Source organism: Penicillium chrysogenum (assembly GCF_028827035.1).
Source record: "Penicillium chrysogenum strain IBT 35668 chromosome Unknown utg000005l_segment0_segment0, whole genome shotgun sequence".
In the NCBI taxonomy this organism is placed as follows: Eukaryota; Fungi; Ascomycota; class Eurotiomycetes; order Eurotiales; family Aspergillaceae; genus Penicillium; species Penicillium chrysogenum.
In genome coordinates, this window is record NW_026622753.1 from 1,854,367 (window position 1) to 1,879,596 (window position 25,230).

At 49.8% G+C, this 25,230-nt stretch overlaps 8 protein-coding genes across 8 annotated transcripts; 5 read left to right on the forward strand and 3 right to left on the reverse strand.

Moving 5' to 3' along the window:
* Positions 1-676: 676 nt before the first annotated feature.
* N7489_009098 (type I polyketide synthase) lies at positions 677-8,676 on the forward strand (the record flags this gene model as incomplete). The annotated part of the gene is made up of 6 exons (XM_056714848.1): positions 677-1,431; positions 1,488-2,013; positions 2,070-2,607; positions 2,675-7,332; positions 7,402-7,722; positions 7,777-8,676. The coding sequence occupies 6 exons, from the start codon at positions 677-679 to the stop codon at positions 8,674-8,676; spliced, it is 7,698 nt and encodes a 2,565-aa protein (XP_056562470.1).
* Positions 8,677-9,189: 513 nt separating this feature from the next.
* N7489_009099 (uncharacterized protein) lies at positions 9,190-10,650 on the forward strand (the record flags this gene model as incomplete). Its single annotated transcript, XM_056714849.1, has 1 exon — positions 9,190-10,650. One exon carries the CDS (start codon positions 9,190-9,192, stop codon positions 10,648-10,650), a length of 1,461 nt encoding a protein of 486 aa, XP_056562471.1.
* A 414-nt stretch (positions 10,651-11,064) lies between these two features.
* N7489_009100 (uncharacterized protein) lies at positions 11,065-12,719 on the forward strand (the record flags this gene model as incomplete). Its single annotated transcript, XM_056714850.1, has 2 exons — positions 11,065-11,393; positions 11,444-12,719. 2 exons carry the CDS (start codon positions 11,065-11,067, stop codon positions 12,717-12,719), a joined length of 1,605 nt encoding a protein of 534 aa, XP_056562472.1.
* A 249-nt stretch (positions 12,720-12,968) lies between these two features.
* N7489_009101 (uncharacterized protein) lies at positions 12,969-13,466 on the reverse strand (the record flags this gene model as incomplete). Its single annotated transcript, XM_056714851.1, has 1 exon — positions 12,969-13,466. One exon carries the CDS (start codon positions 13,464-13,466, stop codon positions 12,969-12,971), a length of 498 nt encoding a protein of 165 aa, XP_056562473.1.
* A 1,273-nt stretch (positions 13,467-14,739) lies between these two features.
* N7489_009102 (uncharacterized protein) lies at positions 14,740-15,968 on the forward strand (the record flags this gene model as incomplete). The annotated part of the gene is made up of 4 exons (XM_056714852.1): positions 14,740-14,904; positions 14,961-15,339; positions 15,397-15,514; positions 15,581-15,968. 4 exons carry the CDS (start codon positions 14,740-14,742, stop codon positions 15,966-15,968), a joined length of 1,050 nt encoding a protein of 349 aa, XP_056562474.1.
* A 193-nt stretch (positions 15,969-16,161) lies between these two features.
* Positions 16,162-18,021, forward strand: N7489_009103 (GMC family oxidoreductase; the record flags this gene model as incomplete). Its single annotated transcript, XM_056714853.1, has 3 exons — positions 16,162-16,240; positions 16,302-17,022; positions 17,073-18,021. 3 exons carry the CDS (start codon positions 16,162-16,164, stop codon positions 18,019-18,021), a joined length of 1,749 nt encoding a protein of 582 aa, XP_056562475.1.
* A 959-nt stretch (positions 18,022-18,980) lies between these two features.
* On the reverse strand, positions 18,981-21,152 carry N7489_009104 (uncharacterized protein; the record flags this gene model as incomplete). Its single annotated transcript, XM_056714854.1, has 9 exons — positions 18,981-19,122; positions 19,197-19,536; positions 19,597-19,854; positions 19,930-20,250; positions 20,315-20,556; positions 20,613-20,715; positions 20,765-20,812; positions 20,883-20,952; positions 21,021-21,152. The coding sequence occupies 9 exons, from the start codon at positions 21,150-21,152 to the stop codon at positions 18,981-18,983; spliced, it is 1,656 nt and encodes a 551-aa protein (XP_056562476.1).
* A 2,701-nt stretch (positions 21,153-23,853) lies between these two features.
* N7489_009105 (uncharacterized protein) lies at positions 23,854-24,211 on the reverse strand (the record flags this gene model as incomplete). Its single annotated transcript, XM_056714855.1, has 2 exons — positions 23,854-24,047; positions 24,190-24,211. 2 exons carry the CDS (start codon positions 24,209-24,211, stop codon positions 23,854-23,856), a joined length of 216 nt encoding a protein of 71 aa, XP_056562477.1.
* Between the last annotated feature and the right edge of the window lie 1,019 nt (positions 24,212-25,230).

Here is a 25,230-nt window from a genome sequence, read left to right on the forward strand (position 1 = left end):
GTCTCTCGGAGGGTGCTATAAAGATACTTGCTACGCGAGGAGGCATCAATGGCGAATTATGCCGTCAGGAATCTGCCAGGGTCCCTGGGGTTTGCCCCTGTGTTTGGAATGTACGAAAGTACGCACCCTCGCCTTAGCAAGGGCATCGGGTAAAAAACACTATCGATTACCGCAAAGATATGGCAAGACAACATCAGATCTATTGATCCTGATCTACAGCCCTGGAAACAACTAATGGAAAAACGAGTGGAGGGGATGCTTTGATGCATGGAGGACCCCATTGATATGCCTGCGCAGGTGCGATTTGCTGGATTCGTCATCAAGGAAAACAAGCACACACCTTCTCTCGACCCAGCATTGCCCGATTCAAGGTTAAATCCCCTGTTTCAATCAGGAAACCGCTGGACAGAGATCGGCACGCGTGTGCTTGGATGGTAATGCAAGGGTGGTTGGTACTCTAACCATCTTAACGCCCTTGTTGTTGTTGTTTTTTTCGCCATCCAGGAAGTACTTGGATGAACCGATTGCCCGTTTCGAACACTGCGTGATTGTACTATTCTATACATTCTTTTCTTGCAAATCGATATTTCTTTGGACACTTGCTGGACATTGGCGGTGATCACTGCCAGGTACATACTTCGACATCTTCAAACCAGACACTGAACCTATTTCAAAGATGCGCCTTCAACAGCCCTCTGGGACTGGAACGCCAGTTATTGAGAGTGCAAATGGATCTTTGCAGACGCCTAGTGATATCCCCGATAATGCCACCGGCGATGTGCCCAAGCGAACAGCGATCATCGGCATGTCTTGCCGCCTCCCCGGAGACGTTTCGACGGCCGACGAATTCTGGGATCTCTGCTCTCGAGGCCGAAGTGCCTGGTCACCAATCCCAAAGACCCGATTCAACGCTGATTCGTTCTATCACCCTGATCCGGATCGACCAGGCTCCTTCAACCCAGTAGGCGCTCACTTCCTGACAGAAGACATTGGCCTATTCGATGCGCCCTTCTTCAACATTACACTCCAAGAGGCACGATCAATGGATCCGCAGCAACGCATTTTTCTGGAATGTGTGTATGAAGCGCTCGAGAACGCTGGAATCACAAGCCATGAGATCACCGGCCAAAAGGTGGGTGTCTTCGCCGGCGGATCATACCCCGACTACGAAATCAACAACACGAGAGATGCGACCGCTATCCCCATGTATGCTTCCACCGGAACCGCCCTGTCGTTGCAGGCGAACCGGGTTTCGTATTATTTCGATTTGAATGGGCCTAGTGTTACAGTGGACACAGCTTGCTCTTCCAGCTTGTCTGCTCTGCATCTGGCCTGTCAGAGTATCCGGAATGGTGAATGTTCAATGGCCATTGTGGGAGGATGCCACCTGAATATAACCCCCGAGGCTTTCATCGCGATGACACGTTCCAGGTAAGTGAAACTGGCAGTCCCGTAACATATCGAAGCTGACTGGTCATTCCTCAAAGACTACTTTCTGACACTGGTCGTTCATATGCATTTGATCATCGCGGTACTGGCTTTGGCCGAGGTGAAGGTGCTGGATGTATTATATTGAAATCTTTGGAGGATGCAGAAGCTGCTGGAGATGTCATCCGATCTGTAATTATTAACAGTGGTCTCAACCAGGATGGACGGACCAGAGGTATTGCAATGCCGAATGGCGAGGCACAGGAAGCATTGATTCGTCAAGTCTACGAAGAGGCACGGATCGACCCGTCCTTGACAGCATTTGTCGAGGCTCACGGCACAGGAACCAAAGTTGGTGATCCCCTCGAAGCTACTGCATTGAATGCCGTCTTTGGAAAAGGACGCACCCCGCGTCAACCGTTGCTGGTTGGGTCTGTGAAATCGAACATTGGTCATCTTGAAGGAACAAGTGGTGTTGTTTCTGTGATCAAAACGGCCCTGGCACTTGAGCGAGGCTTTGTACCCCCAAATTGCAATTTCGAGAAGGCGAACGATGAGATACCCATGGAGAAGTGGAATATGAAGGTGAGATCGAGAGCCGTCTTAGAGTATCAGCGAGACATAGCTAAACACGCAACTAGGTTCCCAAGAAGCTGATGCCGTGGCCCCGTGGCAAACCCTACGCGAGTGTGAACAACTTCGGCTTCGGCGGGACCAATGCCCATGTTATTCTACAGCGTGGTCCCCGACACCAAGGCGACCTTGCCCAAAACGACGATCCTCTGAAGCGCAAGTTGTACGTTGTGTCTGCCTACGATAAACAGGCTGCTCTTCACCTTGGAAAATCAGTTGCAACGTACCTCGATCTTTTCCCAGTTGTTTTCGACGACAGCGCTATGGGTAACCTGGCCTATACGCTGGGACAGCGACGAACATTCTTGCCTTGGAGATTGGCATCCTCTGCAGTCCTCAGTCAGGAGCTGACAGCATCGCTGGATAACAACGCAGTGCCTGTTCGTTCTTCCAAAGAGCCTACTGTCGGCTTTGTGTTTACTGGACAAGGTGCACAATGGTACGGCATGGGAAAAGAACTTCTGAGCACTTACCCGGTGTTCAAGCAGACTATGCGGGACGTGGATACTTGCTTGAAATCGCTCGGTGCTACGTTCTCGATTATAGGTATGGCTCAATTCAACCCCAACGCTGTCGACAACGATCCTTTCAGACACTAACGTCCCATACGAAGATGAATTGCTTTTGACTGACCCTAGCGCGAGCTCTATCTCTGCTGCATACATGAGCCAGCCCGCTTGCACTGCTGTACAGCTAGCGTTAGTTGATTTGCTCTCATCCTGGGGCATTCACCCCAAGGCAGTGGTCGGCCATTCTAGTGGAGAGATTGCAGCAGCTTACGCGGCGGGCATTCTGAATCTCGAAGAATGTGTTCGCGTGGCGTACTCTCGTGGCGTCGCAGCCAATCTGGTTGCAAACGACAAGTCTATCAAGGGAGGTATGTTGGCGGTTGGAGCCAGCGCTTCAGACATTCAGCAAATCTTGGATGCCATGCGAGGGAATCGGGCGGTTATTGCTTGTGTGAACAGCGACTCGAGCGTAACTCTCTCTGGTGATGCAGATGTCATCACAGATCTCCAGGCTGCCTTGGACAAAGAAGGGATCTTCACCCGGAGACTGCAGGTCGATGTTGCTTACCACTCCCACCATATGAAGATCGTGTCGCAGGAGTATCGATGTCTGATTGGCAAGATTGCGCCTCGCGACTCCGAGGTTCCATTCCATTCGACCGTTTATGGAAAATTGGTCCCGGGAAGGACTTTGAATGCCTCCTACTGGGTCGATAATCTGGTCTCTCGAGTGGAGTTTGTGGAGGGTCTGAAGAGCCTTGTCACTGATGAGCAGGCAAATACACCAATCACCACATTGGTCGAAATCGGCCCTCACCCTGCCCTGAAAACACCTGTCCAAGACATTGCGCAGACATACGCCCCAAATTCTAATGTGCAATACCTGCACACTCTGAAACGCAAGGTAGATGACATCGAGGCTGTCCAAAACCTCGCTGGCTCGCTCTTCACACAAGGCATGAGCCTCAACTTCCAGGCTATCAACTTCCCCAACGTGAAAACAACAACAAGGAAGCCAGCCGTCTTGACCAATCTTCCTAGATATCCATGGAACCACTCGGAAAGGTACTGGTCTAGCTCCCGGGTAGCTGATAACCATTTCCGTGGTCAGTTCGCTCGGAGCGATATCCTTGGCTCATTGTGCATGGAGAATGTCGACTTTGAGCCTCGATGGAGGAACATCATTCGTGCAGAAGACCACCCTTGGATTCGCGAACACAGAGTATATGGTACAACTGTGTATCCAATGACCGGATTCTTGGCCATGGCCATGGAGGCTATATCACAACACGCACAGCTGCACCATGTTACGCCCGGAAAGATCGATATCCGCGATATCTTCATTAACCGTGTCCTCACTATCCCGGACAATTCATCCGTGGAGACAATGCTGAGTTTGAAACCATCCAGATCGGAAGCCCCTAGTAAATCCGTCCTCGGCTGGCACGAGTTCAAGGTTTTCTCATGGGCTGAGGGCCGTGGATGGGACCAACACTGCAATGGTTTCATTATGGTGCAAGAAGCCAAGGACGTCAATCCTGTCGATGGCTCTCGACAGCAGCTGGAGAAGACCGCACGGTTTACTCAACAAGCATTGAATATGCGAAATTCATGCAAATTGCCCGTGGACAGCACTTTCCTCTATGAGAACATCGCTAAAGGTGGTGTCCATTACGGTCCTCTTTTCCGAGGACTCACCGATATCTCCGTGAGCAGGGATCATCTAGCAATCGCTACCTTGCGTATCCCCGACACGAAGGCAGCGATGCCTCACGGACATGAGACCCCCTGCATTGTGCACCCCGTTACACTCGACCTATGTAGTCAAGTTACGTGGGTCCTTCATGGATATGGCGAGCCTGGGCCACAAATCACCCATGTGCCGTCACATGTTAAGCAGGTTTCCATTTCATTGTGCCAAGAAATAAGTGCTGGTGCTGTACTGCAACTCTATGGCAGCATGTCAGGAAATGAATCTGCAAGTAATCCTGACACCAACCGCATATTCGCTACTGCTTCTAGCAACCCAGCGAATCCGTTGATTGACATCAATGGTATCACTTTGGTGCCGGTATCGAACGATATCAAAGGCTCAAAGGACACTTCGCCTGATCAGATTTGCTACAAGATGCAATATGAGCCCTGCTTCGATTTCCTCTCCGCCGAAGATTATCGGCAGCTCCCTCGCCCCGAGACTGATACGGCTCAAGGAATGAAGCGCATGCAGCGACTCGAAGCTGTGGCAGAGCACTACCTCACACAGATGGTCAACTCTGTGACCGAAGATGAAATATCGACATTCGAGCCACATCATCAGAAGTTCTATCGTTGGGCTCAGAACACTTGCCAAAAGGCGGGCTTCAAAGATCCCTTGCCCCTTGATGTTCTCGAACAGAATAGAACTGTCAATGGAGCAGGTGAGTTGGCATTCAGAGTGGGAGAGTTACTTCCTCAAATCCTCAGGGGCAAGGTAGACGCCTTGACTGTGCTTCTGGAGGATGACGGAATCGGAAGATACTACAGTGACCTTGACTCTCTCCGTGAGGCTTACGCCAATGTCTCTGTCTGCGTTGACAAGATGGCACATCAAAACCCTACACTCAACATTATTGAGATCGGTGCTGGAACAGGTGGTGCCACCTTGCCTATTTTGCAGAGGTTGGGCGGAGGCGAAGGAGGATCTACGCCTCGGTTCGGCCACTACACCTACACCGACATCTCTCCCGCCTTCTTTGAAAAGGCAAAGACAAAGTTCGAGAGCTGGGGAAATCTCATGACGTACCAGGCACTAGATGTGTCGGATGACCCCACTGCCCAAGGCTTCAGTAATGGCACATACGACGTTGTGGTTGCTTGCAACGTGCTGCATGCTACTCCCGACATCAGCCAGACAATGTCAAACATCCGAGGCCTTTTGAAGCCTGGTGGGAAGATCGTACTCATTGAAGAAACCGTGCCAAAGGCGATTCACTTCCCATTCGCACTCCTCCCGGGGTGGTGGCTGGCCAATGACAAATTCCGCAAGGACGGACCCCTCCTCACCGTCGAAGGATGGAGCAACGTGATGAAGGAGAATGACTTCTCTGGGGTCGATCTGTGTATCGAGGATTTTCCTGGAGCATCGTTCCAATCTGGTTGTCTCATGACATCCACCGCTAATACCCCAATAACGGGTCCCGCAAACGCCGGTGATGTTGTGGTTCTCGGAAGTGACTCAATCGGCAGTGTATCATCCCTTAGCCTTGAATCTGGCCTCAGGAAGATCACTGGTGTTGAGCCCATTACTGCTGCGGACTCTGATGAGGTTGATGTCACCGGGAAATGGTGTATTTTCCTTGGGGGAATGGATCGCTCGATCCTGTCACACCTGACTCACGAAAAATTCCAGACACTACAACGTCTTCTGAGCCGGGCTCGAGGTCTACTGTGGGTTGTCCGTCACAGTAAAACTGACCTGGAATCCCTTGGCGCGAACATGGCCATCGGACTGGCTCGCACTGTGAGATCAGAGACTGGTCTGCAATTCGCAACACTTGATCTAGGAGAACGGGAGAACATGCCCGACGCTGAGGCCGTGAACCACATACTTAAGGTATTCAACGGAGTCTTCTGTCAGAAATCACAGCTGGACCAGAACGACTGGGAGTTTGTTGTCCGAAATGGCAACGTTTGTGTGCCCCGCTTGATTGATAACAACGCATTGAACCTCAGTGTCCAGCAAGAGACGCCAGATGCGCCTCCCCAGATGCAGCCCTTCAAACAAGATCGGGCTTTACGACTCGCTGCTGGAGTTGGGAGGGGTCTCGATGAGCTTTACTTCACAGATGATGTTTCCCGCAATGGAGCCCTGCCGGAAGACCACATTGAGATCCAGGTCCACAGCACCGGTCTCAACTTCCGAGATGTCTTGATGGCCATGGGCCAACTTCAAGGCGATAGACTCGGACAGGAGTGTAGCGGAGTCGTGACTCAAGTGGGAGCTGCGGTGTCTGACTTCAAAGTTGGAGATCGTGTATGTGCGATGTCACCAGGCTCACTGTCTACTTTCACTCGCTGCCCAGCCTCTGGATCTTGGGTCATTCCCGACGATATGCCATTCGAGATCGCAGCTTCCATCCCAGCTGTGTTCTGTACTGCCTACTACTCACTTATTGACCTGGGTCGACTGACTAAAGATGAGAGTGTCCTGATTCACGCCGCTGCAGGAGGAGTTGGCCAAGCTGCAATTATCATTGCTCAGAGTGTTGGAGCTAATATTTTCGCAACCGTCGGCAGCCCCGAGAAGAAAAACTTCCTCATGGAAACCTACCAGCTCAAGGAAGACAATATCTTCTTCAGCCGTGACATGTCATTCGCTGAAGGTATTCAGCACGCCACTGGTGGTGAGGGTGTGGATGTTGCTCTTAACTCGCTCAGTGGCGATGCTTTGCAAGCAACATTCGAGTGTGTTGCGCCGTTTGGTCGCTTCATTGAACTGGGCAAGCGAGATATTACGACCAACTCTCGATTAGAGATGGCTCACTTCAACAAGAATATCTCTTTCGCATCTGTTGACTTGGGGATAGTCAGAGAGAAGCGTCCGCAATTGACGAAACGGCTTCTGCGTGATGCGTTCAAGCTGTTCGTCGACACCAACGCCCAGTCAAGGTGGTCTGTCACCACTCTTCCCATCTCAGATGTTGAGATTGGATTCCGGGCGTTGCAGGGTGGCCAAGTAATCGGCAAAATGGTCGTCCAGGTCACGGATGACTCCATGGTTAAGGTATGTTTGCTCAAATCTATGACGCTCGTGTTTAGACCGAATGAATTTTTACGCTAACTCACCACACAGGTCCACCCCGCTAGAAGAGATGAAAATCTTCTTCGCGCAGACGCTTCATATATCATCGTCGGTGGGACCGGCGGCATTGGTCTCGACATTGCCAGTTGGTTGCCAGAGAAGGGAGCCAAGAACCTTATCCTGGTCTCTCGCAGTGGTGTTAAGACTGAAACGGCTGGGCAGACTATCCAAGATCTTACTCGACAGGGTGTCAATGTGGAGGTCTGTTGCTGCGATGTGGCGGATCAGCAGAGCGTGGAGCAAAATCTTGTTCCGCTCCTCGCTCGCATGCCTCCCGCTCGTGGCGTTGTATTTGGCGCTATGGTTCTCCGGGTAAGTCTCTTCACACCAAGTTACAAAGGTCATCTCCACTAACTCCTTTCTTAGGATACGCTCTTTGAAAAGCTTAGTTTTGCGGACTACCAGACCGTGATGATGCCCAGAGTCCACGGAATCTGGAACGTTCAACGGGCATTGACAACAACTAAGGGCAGCGTGGATTTCTTCGTCAACCTCTCATCCGCCGCTAGTTTCGTTGGTAATATGGGCCAATCCCCCTACGCAGCCAGTGGAACCTTCATGGCAGCGCTCGCGCAGTACCCCGAGACAGCCAAGATGCGCTGTTCGACAATCGATCTCCCCATTGTGCGTGGAGTCGGATACCTCTCCGACGACCAGAAGCGCGAGGCAATTTCCAAACAACTCGGCACGGCCTCCGTCGACGCAACAGATATCCGTGGTCTTGTTACCGCAGCTATCCGCGACGAGTTCGACCTTTCATGCGAGGGTCATTGTGTGGCTGGGTTTGGAGCTGTCAAATCCACACCGGCCAGTGAACAGCCCTTCTGGGTAAACGATACCAAACTGTCGCACCTGTTGCGCCTCTCCACCCTCGCTGGCGCGGGTGAATTGGCCGAGTCTGCGCACAACGGTACCGAGATTTCGCCGGGACTTGCTATCCGGCAATCGAAGTCCCGCGAAGGGGCCGAGGCCATCGTTGGGGCTGCCGTGCTCAACAAGATCTCTAGTATCCTTATGCGTCCGATGGAAGACCTTGATCCTGCTGCACCTATCACTGTTTATGGGCTGGATTCACTGGTCGCTATTGAGATCAGAAACTGGATCACCCGCGAGTTGGAAGCTAATTTGCAGATCCTGGAGATTTTGACCAGTGAATCTGTCCCGGCTCTTGCTGAGACCATTCTGAAGAAATCGGGTATACTTACTCCAGACCTCAAGACTGAGTGGTGTCTCGATGTGGTTGAAGGCCGAACTGGCCAAGAATGAATGTTTTCCTCATTTACGCTCTTTGACTGAGCACATATCCTGCCATATATTGATTTCTTGCCCTTTTTGGCAATGTACTTTACTCTACAATCTTTTCCTTGTCTGTTTATTTTATTTTGGCATAAAGATTGAATCCCAAACGTTTCCCTTCAAATTCGCTTAATGTCTTATGGATTATCACGTGTCCCAGTGAGAAATATTCCCCATCGAGTATGTCGGCGACTATCAGTGGAGAACAAGGGATTGTCAATGCCCTACGGAGTACTCCGTAAGCGATGTCATAATCTCCCGTACTGGGGCCGTCGTCCGTAAGCACTAAGCCATCTCTGTCTTTTAGTTGGACAATCCAGCTTCCTAAAGGAGGCAGAGGCATTGTGGCCCCATCTATCTGTCACGGCTTGAGGCGGCCTAAATTCATTGACTCCACATTCTAAGATATAGTGACAGTTTAAATTCCGGAGACGGTCCGGGTGATGTCTTCTCCCAATTGCTTACGTCGGTCCAAAAGTAGTCATGGCTCACCAGGAAGTCTTTCGAGTACAGCCCTTGGGGTGGGAGAACGATCCAGCGGAAGAACGCTTTAAAGTGTCTACATTGGACTACTTGACAGCCTGTACATACAATAACTACGCTCTATTCTTTCGTCTGGAAGATGCCGACAAAAGTCGAGCCGTTGATGTCCTGAAGGCTGGCCTTGAACGAACTCTAAGCCAAGTACGCCATCTTTGTGGGACAATTGAGAAGGACTCTACCGGTGGACATTCTTTTGTCAAGCAAAAGAACAGTGCCGTCAAATTCTGCGTTCAATGGCTGGACTCTCCGGATATTTGCAAGGACTATCCGTCATTTGATGAGATAGAAGAGGGCAATTTCCGTACCTCCATCCTGGGTGATCTTCAGCGCTGGAGTGTGCCGCCTATGACATACGGAGAGAAGCCAGAGGCACACCCAGATAATAGTCCAGCCGTGGCGTCCTATAAAGCCAACTTCATCCGGGGTGGATTGGTCTTTATTATGCACCATCACCACTACTCCAATGACGTTATGGGATGGACCGGGCTCACTCACCAATTAGCCGAGAACTGTTATGCAATTGTCCATCAGACGGAATTTCCCTTGTGGGACGCTCGATGCCTGGATCTTTCTCGTCTGACCAAGCCTGAAGTACGCGAGGAATTGAAAGTTGATGGCCCGCCACCGCCAGAGATTCACCCGAATCATATCCCAGCCCAGAGCTTGCTCTTTCATTTACCCAAGAACAAAGCAGCAGAGCTGAAGAAGCTCGCTTCCCCGACTGATGGCACATGGATCTCTACCTACGACGCTTTTTCTGCATTTATCTGGCGCACGGTTACGCGACTGCGGGCCCCAATATTCAAGCCAGATCTGTCGGCGCCTCTATTCTGGGCAGAGGCCATTGACATGCGGCGTCGATTCCACAGCCCCAAAGTCCCCCCACGCATCCAGCAAAACGTTATCGCGGTAGCAATGTCGTCCACGACACCGTCCTCTGCCCCGAGCGCAGCAGAAGTCATCTCAGAGTGGCCGCTGCCAAAGTTAGCCTTTTACATCCGCCAGTTGACCGACAGTGCCACGCAGGAGGCTTTGGACTTGGCACTGGAAATGGTGGCCACGGTACGCGATAGAACAGCGCTGAACACTCGAATTGATTCACTGCCACCGATGTCGGTGCTGCAGACGGATCACCGCGATGCCAATGTTTCAAGTGCCGACTTCGGCTTTGGCTCCCCAGTTACATACCGTCATCTGATGGACTGTGTTACCCAGGGTGTTTTTATCATTTACCCACCGCGCGACCTGTCTCCCGAATCGAATGATGGGCCTGAGTTCTCTCTTGCGTATGAGAAGAGCTTGAAGCAGGCACTCATCGAGGACCCGGAGTGGAATCGGTACTTTGAATACAGGGGTGTCGATAGCGTGGATGCTCGCTACGAGGATACCTCTTCCGTGTAAATGCAAGTAACTTTGAGTATGGTGTGTACATATACCTAGGCAAATATGCGTCGATTTTCTGTACAATCGAATGAATGATCTCATTGCCTCTTTGAGAAACCTAGGGTTAACCATGTCCACACTTGATCCTTAACCAAAAGTCTAGGTTCCCACTATCTGAACCTCAAGCAAGCATATGGTATGGCAGATAATTCCACTTTAATCTCCCGTACGATTCAAGATGGTACTGGTCACGTGTATAGATCTGATGCCCTTTCTGAGGCAACGACGCCCTCGGTGCTTTCTTTTCTGCAAATTAACATCGACCTTCGCATTTTGGACTTGCTACCACGACTCCTGCCTCACCATGAAAGCCCTGTCACTATTCAGCGGTTTACCGAGTTGTCTCTAGCAGAGCGACTCCCCGCCTCAATCATGATGGCTCACAACATGGGAAAAGAAGCATTCCCTCTCTTCCAGTATAATGAGTTCGATGTGGGGGCTCTCTGTCACCTCGCAAGCGAGATGCGACGGGGCCTCACGTGCACATGCGATTTGAATCAGCGTCCGAAACGAGGCGGCTACAACTGGGCAGTTTTCGTTTTATTTGAAGATGGCCTTGAATGGGTTCTGCGCTCTCCAGTACAGAATCACCCCAGTGTGTCTGACGAGAGTGTCGTCAAACTTCTTTTAAGCGAAACTGCTACGCTCAAATATCTCAAAACGTACACAGACGTACCTGTTCCTGATGTTTATTCATATTGGTAAGCGAACTGCAAGATAAGTCCCGTATCGTGGAGCTGATGTTCGGAAGTGCCTATCCAAACAACCCTATCCGGATCCCATACATTTTGATGAGCAAGGCGGAGGGCAAGTCGTTGGAAGCAATGTGGGAGGGGAACGATCTCCATGATCACCTGGATTCACTCGAAGTCAAGAAAGTGATGTCCCAACTTGGCCACATTACTTGGAAACTTGCCCAAGTCCGGTTTGCCCAAATTGGGTCTCTATTTGAAGAAAATGGGTATTTCGTTATTGGAGAATGCCTATCAAAAGGCCACATACGACATAAAAGACAGTCTTTGAAAGGCATTCCTCGTGGACCTTTCATCAGCGAGAGTGAATTCTACCTCAGTCTCATAGCGGCTTTGATCAAGCACGCCGAAACGCTACCATTGGGACACCATTGCTTCGCTGCACCAGTGCCATCTAGGAACGACTACCCCAGCAGGGATATGTGGCGGGATGCCTGCGATCTTCGGAATGACTTCGTCACTGTTGGGCAAAAAGCCGACAGCGCCGCAAATAGAGTTGACTATGTTATTGCTGCTCAGGCGCTCAATCATTTGATCTCTCAATATTCGGCCAACTGGTCCGGAATCACATATCCGGTCAATTTTGCACTCTGCCACCCGGACCTCACGATGAGCAACATATTTGTCGACGATCAGTACACTATTACGTGCATAATCGATTGGGAATTCACCACTACTGTGCCACTTCCCTTACTTCTGTCACCTCCCGGGTTTCCTCAATCGCGGCACAGGCTAGATGATAAATTCTACGTCGGTTTCAAAGATGGCTTCAAAGATGCAGCGGGACCCGATCCGCACAGTCCAGCAATGGGCTTGTCTGTCCCAAAAGCCGTTGAGTGCGTTAAAAATAGCCAATTTGCCTGGTGTCTCACAAGGTTCCTAGCATTCGATTCTACTGACGACGTTTCACTTTTTCGTACCATGTGGGAATCAGTCTACCCGTCGCATCAGAAGCTCGAGACATATTTCTTTTCACAAAGAGCTCTGCCATGTTATCGAACCCTTTACAAAAAGATCGGACAAGACGACTTGTCGGAACCCCCGATCCAATCCTCAGAGATCGATCTTTTCACCAAACCATTGACCTTCGAGCTTTCCTTGGCTCGTCATTTGACAATGGTCTCAGACTGGGGATCCAACTATGACCCGTTCAAGTGTGCTGGCCTCCGAGATACAGGGCAGATATTCATAACTGAGCGACGGCTCTGGCGATGGATTCTGGAATACAAAAAGCAGCACCGCAACAAGTTCGGCATTGAGGAGTGCGAGTTTTAAATACCAACAGCTGGATAGAAATAAGTGCCCGACTTTGGTTTATACAGTTGATATGGAGCGGGCAAGTGTATTATTAGAAACAAAACATTGAAGCAACGAGAGTATAATTACGGACTTAATCCATATCTCTCATTCTCCAGTCATTCACAACCCAAGTGACCAAGCAGTTTTCTGGCGAAAGTAGTTAGTCTACTTTGTCCAACGTCTTTACTCGAATATACTTACCAGGGCATGTCATTCTTTGTGTACTTAAAAGAAGTCCGCCGGATTGGTTCGTCGAGTACAACCGAAAGGCTCATCAATGAACCAAGTATCATGCTGCTGATCATGGACAATGGGATAGGTAGTATCCGGATCACAAAGCTTGTCGATTTGAGTCTCGTCGACAGCACTGATAGTGAACCAGTAGTTGTTGGTATCCTCGCTAACCTTCTCACATTTGTAGAAGAAACCCGTAACACCAGGACCAAAAACATCGCTGCGGAAATCGACGGCCAACTTCTTGTTGAGGTTGATATTGTCACAGTCCTGCTTCAAGCCCTCCACAGAGGCCGTCTCCGCCGATTCGCTGGTATACCCTTTCGCCGTGTGGGTGCCGCTGGCTGACCATGTCGACGCTGGTAGGGATAGCTGGTGGGCAACCTCGGCTAGTAGCAGGCTGTTCGTGACAGTTGCGGCGGAGCAACCGGTGCCGGCGCTCATGAGGCCCAGAGTTGTGAACAGCATTGAGGTCTTGATTTGGACCATGTTGAATTGAGGGGAAGTTGATTGTGAGGCGGTAGTTTGGTTTCTTGCATTTTCTGGGGGATCTACGGTTTAAATGGGGGTTTATAGGTATCACTTACCTAAAGTTCCACTTTGTTTCTAATAATTGAATCTAGCATTGGACGGCAAAAGTCACCGAAAAGGGTCTGGGATATCATGATCACCTCGTGTCCAAATTAGGGTACCATAGCCGCGTCTATGATACCCCGTTGCAGCCTGGGAAATACTGACACCTGAGGCACCAAGACATCTAAGCTATCTAGTTCTAGATGTTTGACAGCAGTTCCCAAGGCGTGCCCTTAGACGTCCTACTAATATTTTATTTACGAATTGCTCATATTTGATAATATTGGTTGTCTAACAAGATTTTTATCAAAGCGTGCACCCTTCTAAGCGTATACTATCGAGACCTAAACCTGTGGACTCACAGGGATCCCCAGCTTGCCCCAGACCAAAAAGCCCCAGACCAAAAAATTACTAACTAGTTTTCCTACTAATGGAATTTACTTCTATTCTCCATAGCTGATAGAGAATCCAATGTTTACTCGCTGAACCGAGGACATAATTTAAGCCTGCTATTCTGTGTCTTGCTAGAACTGCCACCGAAGGGCCTGATGTCGATAAAAGCACGTCTTAATATGTACGGAGTACGGATAACAAAATTGCTGCCTACGGAGTATTGGCAAATGGACCCTTAATCTATATCACACACAGGATCGATATCAGAGGCTCGGCGGAGATTCCAAGAAATTCCGCCGAACGTCCCGCCGAAGATATCCCGCTGATCGGATTCTTCGCGCAGATCAATTAACACCCTTCCTACGTTATCGAATAACGCCTATGCCCTGCAGGGCTTGTTCCTATGTTCTAAGCTTTGGGTATTTCGCGATATTTGATAGGTCAAGCCTATTATCTTATCTTTATATCTATATCCCTGCAATTCTAGCGGAGACCTCCGACAGTCTTCTATACTTTCGAAGGTTACCTAGTGATAACGTGCCAGGGAGTACTCCGTACAGCCACTGGAGTTGATTAAACCAAGTTCACAATGCTCCCGGGGCCGGTGGACCCCGTGAAGATCTTCGATGAGATTTTTCCCTTTGAAACGTAGATATGATAAATGGCTAAATATAGCGGGTTGATCTCGGGAATATTTAGAACTCAATCTATCGACGTCTAATTTGTCGCGTGATCATGTTTCTCGCACCCTTCCTGTCCCCTATATTGGGAAATTCCATGCCATTGATTGACTGACATGGCTCTCTCACCTCGAGCCGCCCTCTTTGACCGGGGTCCAAGGCTGCTGAGAGACATTTGGGCGCTGACTGGGATTGCCATTCTCACCGTGGCCTTGAGAGTGATTGCGAAAATAAGAATCTCGAAGTTTGGCTGGGATGACATCCTTATGGTTTCGGCTTTGGTTGGTCTGTCTACGTCGTTCGAACGATCAAAACTGACCTGTTGCCTGGCACTTAGTGGCTTACTATAATCGGATCAGCGCTGCTTACCGTGTGCGTCAAACATGGGTTTGGTCGCCATGTTTGGGACCTTGACTCAAAAACGGTCGTTCCCAAAGTCATCATGTTCGACTACTTGACGCAGACATTCGGCATTGCTGGCGGTACTTTGGGTCGCGTTTCCTTCATTCTCTTCGTCATTGAGCTACTGGGCACCAGAAGATCACATAGAGTGATCTTGTGGATTATAGTTGGGTTACAGATCTTGACCAACGTGATATTGATCATAATTCTATTTGTCCAATGCCCAGGACATGGTTCTGCTATCTGGACACAGCATGGGAAGGAAAGATGCTGGGATGTCCGCGTCCAAGCATACTACGGATACTATCAGGGCTGTAGGAGCTTCCATTCATGATCCTACACAAATGACTGCGACTAATTAACTTCAACAGCGTTTAATTCGGCCACAGACCTTTACCTGGCGGTTTTCTCAACTTATATATTCTGGAGTTTGAATTTGAAATTAAGGGTCAAGTTGGGCTTGGTCACACTCCTTGGATTGGGCATTTTGTGAGCCACTGATTCGGATCCTATCTCAGGAGATATCTAGCTAACAGAGTTATCTCTTGGATCCAGTGCAATGGCAGCATCCGTTATGAAAGCAGTGCAAACCCGAGTCCTCGCATACGCACACGATGATCCAACTGTCGCAACCGTCGAATACGATCGCTGGCTATACATCGAAGCCTACGTAGTCATCATAACGGCGTCGATACCTTGCATCAGATCCCTGATAGGATCGGTTCGAGGAGGTACTGGAACTGGACGGAGCGCATATGAGTTGAGTTCGTCATATGCTGGAAACTCTATGTCTGCGCCCAAATCCCGGCGGTTGGCACCGAAATCGATGATACGTATCCCTGAAAGTTCTAGCGCGGATGATATTTTGGAGCGGAATAGTACCGAGGTTGAGGGAGTACGCGAGACAATGGATTCGAAAACTTCGGCACATGTCAATGTATAATTCTGTGTGAGATCCAATATACAATAGACGGGTTCAAGGTATAATAAGACCATGTAGATGTTCGCCTTGTGATGACGATGGAAAGGGGCATTAGTCCAATCGGGGGACTCAAGATTGGCATCACCGCCCTCAAGCCAACCTCACCTCATCACCAAAACAAAATCCAAAGCTTTGCTCGTGAATACGAGGTACAATGTGGCCCTTTTCAACATATCCGGAGAAGACAGCGGACGATGTAGCCGGAAAGATGTTCGACTACATCATTGTCGGTGGTGCGTCTCACTTCCCCCTGACCAAGACTCATCAACTCAGCTGACCCAAGCCATTGCTTAGGCGGTACGGCCGGATGCCTAATTGCGCACCGCCTTTCCGCCTCCCCAAACACCTCAGTTCTAGTGTTGGACAAAGGTCGCGTCAACGCTGGGGTTCTCTCACGGATCCCGCTACTTGGCATCCTACAGAGCGGGGTCGTCCGCTACCACGCCGAACCCAACGCGCATTTGCGCGGGCGACATGTGCAACTTTTAGCTGGTGAAATGCTGGGTGGTACTAGTCGCGCTCACTCCATGGTATGGAGTCCTGGCGGCCGTCCCGAATTCGACGGCTGGGCACGTGAGCTTGGGTTGGACGAATGGAGCTGGGAGAAGGTAGCACCAGCTTTTGCCCGGGTTGAGAAGGCAATCCAACGGAAAGGAGCAGGCGATCTAGGGCTCATGCCATATGTAGATGCGGCGATGCAAAGAGTAGGACTGGATGACGGAGGGGGAAAGCGAGGCACTCAGAGATATACCCGCAGCGAGGTCTCGGTTGATGCGGATGGGAACAGGGTCTCTGCGTTGACGGCGTGGCTGGGTGCATCGGTTGTGAATGAAAGACAGGGACGACTGACGGTGTGTACAGGTGTGACAGCGACGAAGCTAGAGTTTTCGGACGACGGAGCGAGGGTTACTGGCGTATGGCTTAATTCCGGAAGGAGCGACATTCTGGTCAAGGCCCAACAGGAGGTTATTGTCTGCAGCGGCGTCTTTGGCACACCACAGCTGCTTATGCAAAGGTTGATCGCACTTTCCAGATATCCTCATTTCTGATGCTAACAGCGAGCAGTGGCATCGGCCCTAAGGACCATTTGTCTGCTCATAAGATTCCCGTGGTGCATGATCTCCCCGCAGTGGGTGCGAATTTAACCACTCACCTCCTTGTACCGGTCATGACAGAGCTTCCACTCAAGCACACACTGCATATTATTCAGACGGTGGCTATCCTATGGCACTTTTTGCTGTGGCTCTTTTCCGGGACCGGAGTGCTTGCCTCTAACGGTCAATGGGGCGCCGCATTTTTGCACTCGGACACGCTGGACGAGTCAACAATGACAGTGACCCCTCCTGAAGACGGTGAGAAGGAAGTCACAGACCTTGAAATCTTGATTACCCCACTCAGCACGCTCATCGAGCACGGTGTTCCCGGAGTGCCCTGCATGACGTGGTACGCGGCTCTTGTTCAGCCCCACACTACCGGCAGCGTTGAGCTCACGTCTAGCTCTGACGCGAAAGCGCCGCTGAAAATTACACTCCCATTGCTGGTTGATACACGCGACAGAACGCGGCTGCGCAAGGCGGTGCGGTTCGCTATGCGGTTGGCAGACGAGTTTGCCGGACCGGAGGTCGGGTATCCACACCCGGCACCGTTAACGATGGCACCCGGAATGGGGTTGGAGTATTTAGATGGTCTTATGAACAAGAAAAAGAGCAAGAGTGACAAGAGAAAGCTTACAAAGGCGTTGCCGCCACAGAAGGACGCTTGGCGCACTGTGACTGATACGGAAATTGATGAGTATATAAAGAGGCTGGTGACAGGGAGCTATGATCCTGCTGGCACGTGTCGGATGAGACTTAGAAAGGAGGAGGGTGTAGTAGACCAGAGCCTGAAGGTACATGGGGTGCGCAATTTGCGAATTGCAGATGCAAGTGTGCTTCCCCGGTGTGGAGGTGCTTCGATCTCGGCGTCCATTTATATGATTGCGGAACGGTGCGCTGAGTTTGTCATGAAGGATTAGTTGCTTAATGAGGATCGGATCTTCCATTGTTCCTATGGGATCCTTTCCGGCCTTTTTTCTTCGTTCCTACGGAGCTACTTAGAGAACTGCATAGCGGTAGATAGATCGTCTATACATTCTGTTGATCACTTTCTTGCCTATTCTGCGTACGTATGGCACTATCCAGTTCGGAAATTTGAGCGCCACGTGCTATAAGTTCCTAAAAAAGCGACGAGCTTCATATCCGATAATCTCGACATCTTCCATAGCCTCATGAGAAATATCTAGACATGCAGAAACCCTATTTTACGGACATTCCTTGGGAAATCACGATGCCAAGCACATGCTACAACTTCCTCAACCGGCGACTACCTAGGTAGCTTAATGTCTCTACGATGTGAAGAGTGTATGATGTATGATCCCTAACAAAAGCTGGGCAAAGCGGAAACAAACCTTGGAAGCCACCAAGCCCCACGTGCCCCAACTTCCTAATAGGGAAAGGTTCCACGCTTAAATAGATTCCGGGGAAACCTTCCAACCTTGGAAGATTTGGACTATTTGGACTATCCTGGCGTAAGCATATTTGCTGTAACTCACCACCTGAAGAGATACATCTTCCTCGGACTGATAGTGGATCATACTACGCAAGGTTTCAACCTAGGGAAATTATGAGACTAGTCCCCATATATCATCCATCGGCACGTTCTGACCCTTTGAGGACCTTACATAGACAGGCGTTTCACCAGACTTATCGCACTAGTTGAACGTCGGACAAGTATCCATTCATATCTTATTATGTCGCCCAAAAAAAACAGATTAGCATCCCACATTAAACAACTTTCCAAATCCCCCTCCCCGCACAAAGCCGAGAGTGGATATGTATACAACCGAGCCAAGCTCGTGGAACAGCCCCTTTTCCACCGCACCATATCCAACGCACACGTGGATGTGCCAATAGACTCCGATGAACGAAGATTCATCTAAGCATCGGCTTCAATCTTCTCGGTAACGGTACCATCCTCTTGAACAACAACCTTATCCACGTTCAGGGAAGCCTTGACGGGGTTGGGCTGCTGGTAGACCCACTCCAACTGTTCGAGGGTTCGGCCTTGAGATTCGACACTGTAGTAGCAGGAGTTAGCACGGAAGGACTCTGGCACGCTAGGGGATAGAGAATGGAATCCAAGTGTACGTACCAGAAGAAGTACCAGCAAACGGACTCGACAACATCCCAGCCGACGAAGATCCAGAAGTAGTTGGTAGAAATGTTGGCAAGACCAATGGGCGTAGCGAACTGGCTGATGAAACTAATGCTGCTGACCATGAAGCCTGACAGGGCCAAACCCTTGGAGCGAGTAGTTGTCTCCAGAGCCTCAGCCGGAATGACACCCTGGAGGGGAGTGTAGGTGAACGAGAAGATCACGTTGAAGAGGTAGTAGAAGGCAAGAGCGGCCTCGCCCTTTCTCTTGCCAATGGAACCAGTATTGGCGACTTCCTGCAGGATACCGGCGTTGATACCCAGGGCGACAGCGCATGCTATGTATTGATTAGCGAGCTGGTCAAGATAACACCGGGACGGGGCGAAACGACACTCACCAAAAGTGCCGATGATAAGAACAGGGCGACGACGCATCTTGTCGGTGAAGAACACGGCGGTCAATGCACCCACAGCTGAGATAATAGAGTTGACGAGGTTAAGCAACAGCTGGGTTGAGCTGGACTCATATCCAATAGCCTTGAAGATAGTGGCGTTGAAGTAACCAAGACCATTTCCAGACCACTGTCCGAAGATGGAAATCATGATGACCTGGGCGAAACGCCAGCGTCCACTTTTCGTCAGGACGAATGGTCGGTCTAGCGAGTTGGGAAACCTTGGTCAGTTGCTGTTGCGACAAATAGTCTCGATTGCATCGACAGTGCAAAACTTACAATCCCACCATCTCTTGTCAATACCATCAATCCGAATACCTTCCTTCATTTCCTCAATCTCAAGACGGACCAATCGAGCGTTAGGGTCACCGTTGCCGTGATACTTGACCAGGAATGCTTCTGCCTCTTCGTTCCGGCCGTTGGCGATGAGCCAACGAGGTGACTCGGGGATGAACCAAACAGATATAATGACGACAATGCAAGCGAAGCACTGGCAGATGAAGGGAATGCGCCACGAGTAGTTGTTGTCGATGAAGTTGGTACCGTATGTGAGAGCGGCGGCAGGGATGGAGCCACCGAACCAGCCACAGTTGTAGAAGCCTGTTCTAGCATTAGAACTGGTATAATGTATAATTTCTCCTTCCCAGCAAGACAAAATACTCACCGACGGCACGACCACGCCAGTGAGGCGGAGAAATTTCAACGGCATAGGCAGGAGCGGACACGACCATGATTTGAATGCCGAGACCGAGGATAAATCGACCGACAACGAATTGTGGCAGTGTCATCGCAGTACTAATAACGATAGACCCGATAATAATGACCCATCCTCCAACAAACATACACTTGCGACGACCAAGTCTGTCGGAAATGATAGCGCTGATGGGGGTGCAGACAATGGAACCACTGGGAACGGTTCATATCAGTTGCCACAATATGTATAGAGTAAAGAGGAAGCATACACTGTGTAGAGTGAAGTAACAAGGGAGACCTTGGGGCCATCCATTCCCGTCTTGAAGACATTCTGGTAATGGTCCATGGCGAGAATAGAACCCATTAGAGATCCTATATTTGGTTAGTCAATGCCATATTATAAGGCCGAGAAAACACGCACCATCGTAACCGTTGGCACAGGCGCAGCAGAATGCAACGAAGATACAGACTGTAATGGTCGCACCAAATGTTAGTGTCTAGCAAATATATGCGGCCTTAGTTGAAAAGTCGTAACTTACAGTACAAGTGCAGGGATTCCTTGCTCCATCTTTCGATCTTGGTCTCTTCGATGGCAGCGAAAAGATCGGCCTGTATTGTTCCCGAGGTATAGATCAGTATTCTGCCGGTACAACACTAAGAATTGGAAGAGCACTGACGTTTTGGACCTCTTTGGTCTTTGCGCCGTGACGCTTAATGGTTTCTCCATAGCCACCGATAACTCGAGCAGGGTCTTCAACAGCGGTCGAGATGCCGTAGACCTCCTCTTGTGCCTTCTTGTCTTGCGCCATGTTATATAATGTAGTACTGGAATCGACGATCTCGGTGTGACCCAGTCGGTGATAGACGGGATTGGCGGGACTAATCGTGGAATTCCATGAACAGTGGGGTAAGATGCAGTTCTTATAATGTTAGCATGTCCGATCATCGAGTAATTAAGGGAATGACTATAATCCTCTTTAGGAAAAAATGGGTGGAGTCTCCGGTTCCCCAGACTTCTCTATTTCCTTGTGACCCCGTGCCCAGAGCTCCTTGTTCTCGCCAGTAATAAACGCCTCTAGTTGGTGGCTTTTCTAAATACCTCCGCCTCCGGATTGGAATTGGACATTCTCCAATCATACCATTCCGCCCCACTATAGTCGACATGTTTCGACTCTCATATAGAAAGAAATTAGGGTCAGATGCCTGGATGATCGGCCCTGTATTCCGTTTAGCGAAACTAGGGAGACCTGTTCGAAACGTCAAAACATCAAAACAAGTTGGGGCTAGCCCCTTTTTGAATGTATCTGGCTAGTTTCAATGCAGGAGCAAATGAGCCTCGCAAGTCTAGAATTCAAGACAAAACACTTACAATAGTTAACTATGTGACTTGTCCTAGACCAATGTTAGGTGCATATCCACTTGGACCTGGCAAGATTGCTTGATTTACTCGACCTCTTAATGAGAGTGATGATGTGTTAATGTATTATTTTAGAGCTTTTACTTTTGGTTATACCGCTTGACAACTTCACATATGGTTGCGTATCCCAAAAATAATATCTCGCATGATGCCCTCAATGTTTCCATACTCGATATTCTGGTCTCACGAGAGAAACCTTGGAAACGTTGCACGGAGGCCACTGTCCGCGCGGAGGCTTCTCCGTGCTGGATCCCTCACGGCCTCCCGTGTCCTTCCCCCACAATCCACTAAACTGTTTATAGCCGACTCGACGTCTTGTGTTAGCTGCAGCTGTGGCGTGTCCCGTTAGATTGCGGTGGAAACATGTCATTCCCTCGATCACTGGGCTTCATCGAACTTCGGCCCGAATCTGCCATAAGATGCTCACCGGAAACGCCATTGGATCCAAAATACTAACCGTGCGTTACTTTAGGCTTGTATAAACACCAACACAGAGGTCAGACCGGTCTAAACTCGCTTGACAGAGCGCCATTTCGACGGGGGTTGGGCCGAAGACGAGGAAGATATCACAGGTCCGGGCCGAACTGAGAATTACTAGACGACAGGTCCGGAAAGGAGATATCGTAAGGGACGCCTAACAAAGGCGTAGAGTCTTTTCAGCCACCTATACCCTCCGTACGGAAGAGTCCCCAAGCAAGTCATTTCTCGTCCCGTGATGTCTTGGCAGCTGAGCTGACTGGTATCATTAAAAGGGAGTGGCCAGGAGGCTGGGGAATCTGTAGGAGATCGCCTGCCAATCGATTGTCGGCACAAAACTCCCAAATATTTAAGGGCACATCGAAAGACGTTAGTGGGAGGCACTAAAGGACAATCCCTGTGGAGAATCCTGGAGTTTCTGGGGAGTCTCCACTCGGAAAGCTCGCGAGTCTCAATTCCCCGATGTCGGGAATCAGCGGGCCTCGGCTCTTTTTCCCGATGGCCGGAGAACATGGTCTTGGCATTGTCTCTTGCCACCTTGTTGGGAGGCAGATTTTGAATAGCTATATTTATACTCGAGCATTGTGAGTGGTTTATCTGCTAGGACATGTCCTTGAATACATATTGTGTAGGCAAGAGAACGGCTCTTCACATACCCATGAGACTTATATATTGGAGGAGGTTGAGTGAATGCATGTCTTTACTATATGCATCTACTGCATTTAGATCGGAAATCGTCCATATTAATCCCCTTCGTAAACGAACTCCATAGTATTGTGATGTATTGACCTGATAGAAGTCCCGCATGCTTAACTTGACTAATTCCTGAGCGTATATGGAATACTCCGTACGGAGTAAATCATAAATTCAAGCCTCGCTGGGCATTGGCACCGCGCTAAGGAAGCCTACGAGGACGGTCCTAGCGCTAGGTGTACATACACAGTCTACACGCCCACCTGAACTTCCTAGATCGCCACCCAGACATTATGTCTTTTTTATTAACCCTGGAAGACAACGAAGCCTATCATTCCGAAGCAAGATGGGGTGATCACCAAAACAAGACGGACGTGCCAGTGCTTTACGCTTTATGAATGGGTTCAATGGTTAAAAAATATCTGCCAGGGTTGACAGATAGCCTTGGAACCCTCATGTCGGCGATCAAGTCTCTCACACAGCCATCAAAGCCAGAGCATCATTCCCCTCGATCCCTCTTGGAATTGTGTTCATGCTATCGGTCAAGTCAACAAAAGCTAATAACAGTTTTGATCCAAGGGAGTACCTAACTCTCTAGATCTTCATCAGAAACTATGTTCCCCCTTCTATCATCAAGGTCCACGAATACTGACTTTTCTTAGTCTCTTTGCGGCTCTCTACTGACGCTCCCTCTCGAAACTATCATAATCTGAGGAGAATGCACTGACCATCGTGCGGGACTTCGGAGATATCATCCTGAAAGACTTTTGCCATTCCCGCTTGCGAAGTGTATCCATCTCGGGACCGGCGATATCCTTCAACAACCCACCGAAACACCTACCCCCTTCCCCTCAACTTTTTCATAACTCAATTGTTGTATTATTCTGCCTACAAGGGCGCAAATTGAGTCCCTCGTGGCTTTGTCAAACCTCCGCGCAGGGTTGAGCTCTCTGTGTCGGCTTCTCCAGACTGTTGGGTGTGGCTGCCTCGATAGGTCTTGGGGCTTGGGAGGAGGCGGCAGCGAAAGGGGAGCTGTCCGCCGTTTCCTCCTTTTCAATTTTGTATTTGAGGCGCGGTTTGGTAGGAGTATTGAGGAGGCGTATCTCACTAGCGGTGACTTGAAATGGTATGTTCCCTAATTTGTGGATTCTGGAAGTTTCACCCTATAGAGGAACCAGTGCTAGTTAGCCATTCATCTCGTCGCAAATGTCAGTTATGGTTTGCCTCTGGAGAGATGGTTCAAACGGGTGATGAAAGACCAATGCGATTGCTGGAGAGCATTGTACGGGTGTCGCCAGGACCATAGTATATGAGAGGAAGGAGGTTGTCACGCCGACAGGTTGTTGTGAGTTATGTAGGTGGCTAGTTATTCTGTTTGTCAGTAGATAGTTAATTCTTCTTCTTCTCTCTAGCTCCCTTCCTCTCTCTCTCTCTCTCTCTCTCTCGCCCTCTCCCCCTCTCCCCCTCTTTCTCTCTGGCTCTGCTCCTAGCAGTGAGACCACAGGTGCATCAAGCTCCAGAGGCAACTAGACCGGTTACGTCCAATTTTCAACTTCTCTTTGTTCGCAATCCAATCCTTGAACTGCGTCTATCAATAAACAGAATGCGAAGGTGTTGACATACAATGCATGCAGGGTACGCGTTTGTCTCCGTGCAGACTGAGCATTTGCCTGGTTTGTCGTGTTTGCCATTCTCGGAGGCTTTATGTACAGCCTCCTTTCCATAGATTCATATCATATCATTCTTCCTCATTCTTCCTCCTTCATCCTCCTGGTATCATCTAGCTCAAGACCAGGAATCAGGAATCCAGGTATCCAGAAAACTCGAAGGCGCGGCCCAGAAGCCCGGCGAGTGGCCCGCAAAGCAAAAGACAGCGTCTCCGGGCCCGCGCCGGGAGGGATCAGGTCAATGTCAATAATGGCGATGCTCAGCAAAACCAACTCCAAAATATTCCTTCAGGCGCAATGGAAGAAGTTCGATCGCAGAAATGGGCTGTGATAGTCGCCAGTGCCACTAAACGGCCATATGCCTCCCAGGTCCAGCAATACAAGGAATGGAAAAGTACCTAGGTACGGACTTATCCCATTTCGAAGCAAATCACATATTGGATATGAGCACTGACTTGAGTGACCTCGGGATTGTTATAGACTGAGTAATCAGATCATCAATCGCTTTAGGAGTGTGTTTCTATCGGCCAAGGCCAGATCCATATGGGCCCCGATAGCCGTCTTTACATCGAGTACGGCATCAGCGGTTGTAGCTGGCTTTAGAGCCTACGAGACCCTTGCGAAATAGCAATG